This window comes from Phalacrocorax carbo, chromosome 1, assembly GCF_963921805.1.
Source record: "Phalacrocorax carbo chromosome 1, bPhaCar2.1, whole genome shotgun sequence".
Classification (NCBI taxonomy): Eukaryota; Metazoa; Chordata; class Aves; order Suliformes; family Phalacrocoracidae; genus Phalacrocorax; species Phalacrocorax carbo.
This window is the reverse complement of record NC_087513.1, coordinates 38,208,497-38,216,774: the sequence shown is the minus strand read 5'-3', so window position 1 is coordinate 38,216,774 and position 8,278 is coordinate 38,208,497. Positions and strand designations below refer to the sequence as shown.

The 8,278-nt window shown below is 41.7% G+C and overlaps 1 protein-coding gene across 4 annotated transcripts in view; it reads right to left on the bottom strand.

Annotated features, from left to right (window-relative positions):
• Positions 1-1,362: 1,362 nt before the first annotated feature.
• The window catches only part of MSRB3 (methionine sulfoxide reductase B3), an 85,082-nt gene continuing 78,166 nt past the window's right edge, over positions 1,363-8,278 (bottom strand). For 2 of the 4 annotated variants that reach the window (XM_064448804.1, XM_064448823.1), the window contains exon 9: positions 1,363-4,071. In XM_064448804.1, the coding sequence (XP_064304874.1) occupies positions 3,907-4,071 (165 nt within the window). In that variant the 3' untranslated portion in view covers positions 1,363-3,906. The remainder of the gene's footprint in view (positions 4,072-8,278) is intronic. The other 2 variants (XM_064448814.1, XM_064448832.1) reach the window with 1 other exon arrangement.

The following is an 8,278-nucleotide window of genomic DNA, read 5'->3' as shown; positions in this document are numbered from 1 at the left end:
TTTTTGGGGTGTGGAAGAAAAGGAAATACAATGGAGCTTAGCTAGTGCCACAGAAAGCTCCACTTTTGTCAGCTGTTGAGAGGGCAGTAAGGTCTCATGCCTCACGCTAGTAATATTGGGCAGGTCCTATCCTGTGGGTCATTACCATCACTAGTGCTGGGCCACTGGAGGCAAGCTGTGTGCTTCCCTTCTGTCTTGCCTTTTATCCGGAGATAACAAAGCCTTCAGACACCACTTACCAGTGAGTACAAATAAAAGGGCAATGCATTACATCAGGACAAGCTCCCTCTCCTTTCTTGGAGCGCTTTGCTACACAAATCCAGGAGTCAGCCTACCCTGTCCATGTGTGGAATACATGCTATAGCCACTGTGGCAAAGCCCCACTTTTAACCAGTTCACATACACACACTGTATTTTTTTAGTGTGTGAGAGCTGATATAGCTTGTGAAATAGACTTATGGTTAAGTTGCCTTTAATATATGGAAGCCATATAGCTACAATGACAATAGAATCACAAGGCATTTCGTTAACTGCCCTCGTGTTGCTGATTCTGCCGCCACAGCTTCTTCCACCCTGCAACCAGGGCAGCCTGGGGAACAGCAGGAGCAGCATGGAGAGCATCTCTTACTGGAAATTTCAGTGGTTTTGAAGTGGTGGGGTGTACACATGTCTTAGGCACAACTTCATGCTATGCGCTGCAAAACACAGCCTGCCTGGAGTTGGACTGGAACGCAGAGCCGTCCTTTACAGCTGCTGCCAGGCCAGCAGCAGCAAGAGGACCGCACACGTCCAAAGATGTGCCTTAGCACAGCACCTCTGGATGCTGACGGACTGGACGGGTTTTTCTGGGAGTGCAGGGCAAAGCCACCATGAGGCATCCAGCTGCATCGCCTATTAGTGGGTACCAGTTACTCCCTCATTTCAGAAACATCAAACTGTTACAGTTCTGAGAGGGAACTACATTGGACGGGTGGGAGGCAGTGTGATACCAGGGATTAATTTTTGGACTAACGGGGATCATACTAAACTTGTAAAATAAATCTTCAGTACATCATCTGTCCTAGGACACTCTGCAATGTTTCTGAACAGTTAGCAAGTGAATTAATTTTGATGTAACTCTCTGGTTCCCACGAACACAAACATGGAAGCTGGTTTGAAAACACCCTGCAACTTCTTCCCCTCCCTTACACCTATCTTTTAAAACCCAGTTAAGAGAAAGCAAAGTAAAAGCGCTGCCTAAGACATGCTGCAGCTAGGGGTGCAAAACCCTGATATAAACCCCAGATAAATAAGGAATAAGAACAGCATTATTTATAAAGAAATTTATTTTATATTTGTGTACAACAAATATATGAAAACAAATTTAATTTGAAAAATGTATATTTGATTTCTTAAAAGTATTAAGGAAATACTTTAGTTATTAAAAAGGTACCGAAGGCTAAAATTATACTTGGATAATATATGTGTGTGTACGTATATATATATAAAAAACATGTGCAATTTTATATATATATATATAGTATATATAAATAACATGTGTGACTTACATGATATTTTAAGGTATGCTATTTAAATATCTGAGTAACAATAGATATATTATAAAATATAGTTTGCTATTTCTACAGTTTGCATTCAGTTTTTATAAGCATCTAGACAGTGCAAAATTTAAACATACAGAAATATTATCCTATCATTCTATACGTTGTGCTCAGCTCCCAAGTTTCCTCTGTCATGATCATAACCAGACTGAAACAAATTTGGGGAGTTCAATACTAGACCTTACTAGCATCTTCTAAGAGCAATAAAAGGAAATCTGTCTTACCTTGCACTGCACTGTGGTATAGTTTGCGCACAAGAGAGAACAATGCATTTCCTATGTTAAATGGTCTAACTCCCAGAGATCACATACACCTCACCATATTGACTCATTTCATTGCACTCCATATCCTGCAAAAATAAATCTCCTGCAGGACAGCATACATTACTGTGTACTGAAGTCTAAGTAATATATTTCTTTAACATAAGGCAGGAATATACTGAAATTTGATAACACTTAAATCCAACAGCAATCTGGAATTAAACCACATTTATGTACCACATTTTTATAGATGCTGCCCTTTTTATGTTTATGTCAGAAAATGTGGTAGAGGTAACCTACTTTTCTTTAAATAAAAGCAAAGGATAAAAGCAGTCCTAGAAGAAATTGCTAAAAACCAATGGGACCAGGAGAAACTCAACGGCCTCAAAAGGCCAAAGGTCAGTCTGCACAACCTTTACTGCAGCCGACGAGCAGTTCCTTGCATGACATCTGGGGGAACACTCATGTGAGTAGGTGCTCGCTACAGCAGAGCCTGAGTGCTATAGCTCTAAATATTTACCATCCTTATTTGCATATATTTAATGTTAAGGTATTGTATGCTTTTGTCACGTCTTTCTTATGTTACTAAAAAAAGGCAATTCTGACCATTCCATATGCTTTTACAGTAGCTATATTTTTAACTGAAGGATGTTTGTACTTTAGGCAATATGTTTATTATCACTGACATAAAAACCTCCACCCTGCTTCCATAAATACCAGTGGTTGCTTTGCTCCTACTAGAAAAAAAATTGGATCCAAATATGGCAGTCACAAAGTTTGCTAATAAAAGTAAATATTATATTAATTAAGTCTCTCAATGCTTAAAGGCAAAGCGGTGTTAGCAAATACTGTACAGTACAGCTTAAAGAACAGTATTATCCACAATTCTAGACAAACTGTTATTCAACAAAATCTAAAAGCAGCTGTGGAAAACATCTTCTGGGACAGCAAATTTTGCTACATGAAAAATTCTGGAGCTCTGACAGGCTTTTTTTTCAAATTAATTTCTTAAACCAACCCCCTCATTCATGTCCTACACCACAATTGCACAGATTAAAGGCTGTGGCCTTGTAGGCAGTATGCATCCAGACCAGCTAATCTTTAAAACTGGAGGGTCTCCCTCTTTCTGCTGCATTCATTCCTAAACTCCCTTTCAGCAGAAACTGTTGTGTTTCTGAATCCTTGAAGCGACCAACAAGATAAAGAGCCTAGTGTCATCCCTCATCTACTTCACTTCACAAGTTTATCTCTGCACTTGTCCATATAATTACCCCCTGCAGATTTCAACTTTAATTCAGATTTGAGTTACAGTTGCTGAACAGGCCTCGCGAAAAGACAAAGCCTCATTAGTAGCCCACAAAAGTGAGCCTTACTAGTTACAACCTTGATTTAGATACCAAACAAAGGAGAAAAAATAGATGCTGAGACAATGTTCACATCCTTTCAACCACACCCTTGAAATTTTGGCAGTAAATTAGCCAAAGGATGGGCTTCACATCTCATCCATCTCTCTCAGTTGGGAGCAGCCGTAACTACAAGTTTTTGCAGGGTGTGGCTGATGCTGGGAGATGGCTGAATACATATGACCAAAGGCTGCATGCCTCGCAAGTCAGAACAAAGCAGAGAAGTGCTAGGAATTCAGGATTTTCTTATGGCCAGAAGTTTCCTATAGGCTGGAGATAAACAGAAGTCCCATCTCCCACACAAAAAAGAATAGTGTTCAAACCTAGAGTGACACAGCACTAAGAAGAAACTCATAACTAATATTGCCAAAGCTTCCCAATTTAAGGATTCCCCAAAGCAATCTCAAAGAAAGGAAAGCAAAAGAAAACCTGTGAGTCAACACATTTTTCAATCCAATTATATAGTAAATGCACTGGCAGGCAAGGCCTTAGTTCCAAAATGGTGAGGAAGACGAAGGATGGTGCAAAATGCTTTCATACATTTAAACATTCTTAGATACAAGAGAGCAGGCAATTTAAAAAACATTCCTTGTAAGCTGTAAGCTGTGTGGGATCAGCCCAGTTTTCTGCAGGCTTTGCTTCATCCTACAGCTCTGCTTTGCCTGTTTGGGCAGGACTGGCGTTACCACTGCCTTCTCCGGCGTTGTTCTTGTCTGCTGGCTTGAAGGATAACGAAGCAGAGTTTGTGCAGTACCGTTTGCCAGTTGGGCGAGGTCCATCGTCAAAAATATGCCCCAGGTGAGCACCACACTGAAACAAAGTACAATAGAGTATCACTGTGTGTCTGTGCAGCTTGATGGCATCACTATGGTGTTAAGCAATGACTAGCAGCCGCTTCCAAGGAAGCACATTGGTGCCTACATTGCCCTTTCAAGTGGGATTTACAACCTACATCTATTTGCAAGAGTGATCCAGGAAGATGATCTTCTGAGATACCATGGGTGCCTAAGGCTTCAAGCCCAAATTTCCTGAGTGTTTCCCATCGTGCCACTGTGTATGTTTGGTTGGGCCACTATTTCTGAGAAGCTGCCTGTCTCTGTAATGATCTCATGGCAGGAGCTCAGTTAAAAATAAGGTGGTGAGGGCAGCACTGCCCGTGTTTCACTTACTGCTCTAAGGATAGCTGTGTAAGAAAAGGCCAGCCTGAGCTCTGGGCTCTTCTAAACCTGCAGCCATCTGCTACACCCCTTGGTAAGAAAACACTAAACTCCATGGTGAACCCAGCAAGGACCTAAAGCAGTGAAGATACTCTTTGGAGTATGCCCTCACACTCTTTACACAACCTGGCACTCTTCTGAGCGTCAGGGTCCTTTCGGGTGCGCCTCTGCTTCTCGTGCCTGGAGGGGATGGAGATCATCCACTAGTCATCTCATGCTAACTTCTGTAGTATATAGGAGATAGGGACAGGTGACTGAAAAAGACATGCAGTGAAGATAGGTAAAATATTTCTGAATGAATAGTCTTTAGTTGGGAGTAATTATAAATAGGAATGATGCTGAATTTGCTTTTTGTAAGGAATATGAAACTACAGAGGGTCTGTTGACATTTTTGTTCTTGTGCTGCTTTTGGCTGGGATAGAGTTAATTTTCTTCACAGTAGCTCATATGGGACTATGTTACGGATTTGTGCTGGAAACACTGCTAATAACACAGGGATGTTTTAGTTACTGCTGAGCAGCGCTTACACAGGGTCAAGGACTTTTCTGCTTCTCACCCCACCCCACCAGTGAGTAGGCTGGGGGTGCACAAGGAGCTGGGAGGGGACACAGCTGGGACTTTTGGAGTTATGGCATTTTGTCTTCCCAAGTAACTGTTATGCATGATGGAGCCCTGCTTTCCTGGAGATGGCTGAACACCTGCCTGGCCACGGGAAGTAGTGAATTAATTCCTTGTTTTGCTTTGCTTCTGCATGCAGCTTTTGCTTTACCTATTAACCTGCCTTTAACTCAACCCACGAGTTTTCTCACTTTTATTCTTCTGATTCTCTCCCCAGTTCCACTGCGGGAGCGTGAGTGAGCGGCTGTGTGGTGCTTGGCTGCCGGTTGGGGTTAAACCACAACAGCTCTGTATGAATCAGCCTCATATACTCACAGTAGTATTCAGGGTGAACCCTACTGCTCCTGTCCGATAAGAAAGGAAACAGTCCCTTGAGAAGGGTACAATATTTTGAAGAAGCTGATCCAGTTATCTTTATTCAAAAATTAGGATTACTATCACTGCACATTATGGCTGACAACTTATCTGGATAATAAGAACTTCTTGTAATCAGTCACTTAAATTCCACAAGTTCATTTTTACAGCCTGCCATGCGAAATAAAAAAAATAAAACCTTGCACTAGAGAAATATTTATCTTGAACAGGAAAGTCATGCTGCTTTACCAAAGAGTCTTGGCCTTTCAAGTCAATAGCTGATCTCAGTGAGAGCCGGAATGATGTAACTGAGATCACAGAGCTGCTCGTGGGCTCGCAGTCAGACAGCAAAAATTTCAGACTGCAAATTATTCTCAACATTTAATTAATTCATAGTATCCCAAATACATAGAAGCAATATTGATTATTCTGAGCTGTGAATGAGTTAGTGATGGCAAATCTCTACCCTGCAGTTAATGTGTTGCTAATGTTGTCCTGCTGTTATGGCCTTTAATTCACCAAAGCGGTAGAAAGGCTATCTAGAAGCAGGTAAAGTCTTGGCTTTGGGTTAAACTCTCTCAACAGACTGAAAGGCTGGGTGAGGCTCTTCACGCCAGCTAGGAAGGACAGAAACTCTTCTTGTTTAATGACAGCTGAAACAATAATCTTCACTGACTCCAGGAGCCGGGCACGGAGGCATGTGAAGCCTCAGTGCTTCCACCCGTCTCTCCCACCCACGCAGTCACATCTCAGGGCAGGCTCCCTGCTCCTGGAGAGTGTTGCTGGAACAACCATGGCAGTCCAGCAAAGACCCTGATAACAAACAAGGGCACTTCCAGCCCGTGCTATCAGCAGGATGAGCTCCCAGAGCCAATGGGAAAGGCATGGATGACTTTGGGTTAAGCGGCAGCTGCTTGGCTTTGTAAGGAAGGAAACCAAAACATGGCACATAAGGAAAAAGCAAAGGAGAGTTGCACGGGAACTAAAGAAGTCAAAGCTTCAAGTCTTGTTCCTGAAAGATCGTTGTCTTGCCATCCTTTCCTCCATTCTCCACTGCTTATTTAATTTCATATTCCTTTAGACTGAAGGCCTTTTTTAGGCAGTTTGGGCAGGAAACCTGAGCTGTTTCTCAGAGTGGGATCTCTCACAGTGAGGACTTCTCCTGATTATAAAGCTTTTCCATACCTTGGGGGGGACACGCTAAAAAAACTTAGGTGTCCCAGAGACAGTATTTTTCTAAATGCTCAGCATCCTAATTAAATCATCTCATCTCAACTAAGAATGCCTCAAAACCTCCCGGCTAGAAGTGTTAAACAAATCTTTTCCAGATTAACATTTAACCAAAGATAAATCATTCTCTCTCCACTGGACAGAAACAGTACAAGAGAAACTATATAGAGAAATGGTCTGCAGGAGTAATACACTGACACACAGACTACAAAGACAATCTATCAAAAAGGTTTTCCTCACAAAACCTGAGAAGCTGTGTGAGAGTCCAAGGTAGTCTCATTACACCTTCTTGTGATAGCAGAATCACACCAGGATTGGATTACTGCAAAATTTGTTACCATTTGAGATTACCCCTCAACAAAAATTTATGTGGCGATTCTCTCTGTAGAGGACTCAATAACTCATCTGCCCTGAAAAGTAATTCAATCCTTTGTATCACAGAATAAGAACCTGGCCCTCAGCTGAGAGTACAAAGGATGCATTGATTTTACTGTCCTCCCCTCACATAATAGGTGGCAACCACTTTTCTAGGACATATATACATGTCTGTAAAGCCTCCCAAAAAGAAGCAATCATCTGTTGCGGCCTTACACATAAATATATTGGGCAGAATGCACTGGGATGGTGAAATGGTTAGAGTAAAGCATTTGAAGTATGTGTTTGGGAGCAGGAAAAGGGGGGTCACTGCTAACTGTCAGTATGCTTGGATCTCCCAAGCCTCCTGGTTCTAATATGCTGCTGGGAGGCACAGAAAGCAGCTTGCAGACAGCTGCTGTAGCCAAGCATTGATAGCTGAGCTATCAATGTGCAAACAGTACTTCTGTGACTACAGAATTTTATTGATTTGTACAGGTACAAATAACAGCTAGGGAGACCTCAGGGGAAGGGACTCACAAGCAGGAAAGAGAAAAATAAAAAAGATATGCAACCAGTTTTACAGTATTCCTCAAATGCATTTGTAATTAACTTCTACCTGTCACTAATCATTGACCTTTTAAATACATCCAGGGTGATATGTTTCCAAAAAACTGTAAAAGTTATTTCTAGGATAATGCTATGGATGTCTCTGATTAGTATTACAGCAATTTTCCCCCAGTGTTTGCTTTCTATAATAAAGAACACTAAAAGACAGGTTTTTTTATTCTCTCAAACAGGTGGAAGGACTTTTAAAGAAAAATCAACTACTTTTTCATCTGTAAAAGATTAATAGGGTTTTGGGTGTGGGAGAGAGTATTTCCCTCCATTTCTACCAACGCCTGCCGTATCAATCCCACTGCCTTCCAAGCTGCAGTAAAACTGTGGCTTTTTTTGCAGCTGCATGTGTGATTCACCTTCCTAGGGCTCCGAGGAGCACAGGAAATGGTTTTGGTATGGATATACAATGCAGAGGTATTAACTGTGCTGAGCAGTGGCTGCAAAGATGCTCACCATTCCTCAAGCTATTTTCCTGCGTGACTTGATCATCAGTGGGGTTATTGCCCCAGGAAGTTGGAGTAGCTGGTAGGAAGTTGCCACTGGATTATATAGCAACCTTGGGTCATATTTTTTTTCTTAACGCTTTAAATTCAGGGTTTGGCTTTGCTTTAATTTTATGGCGT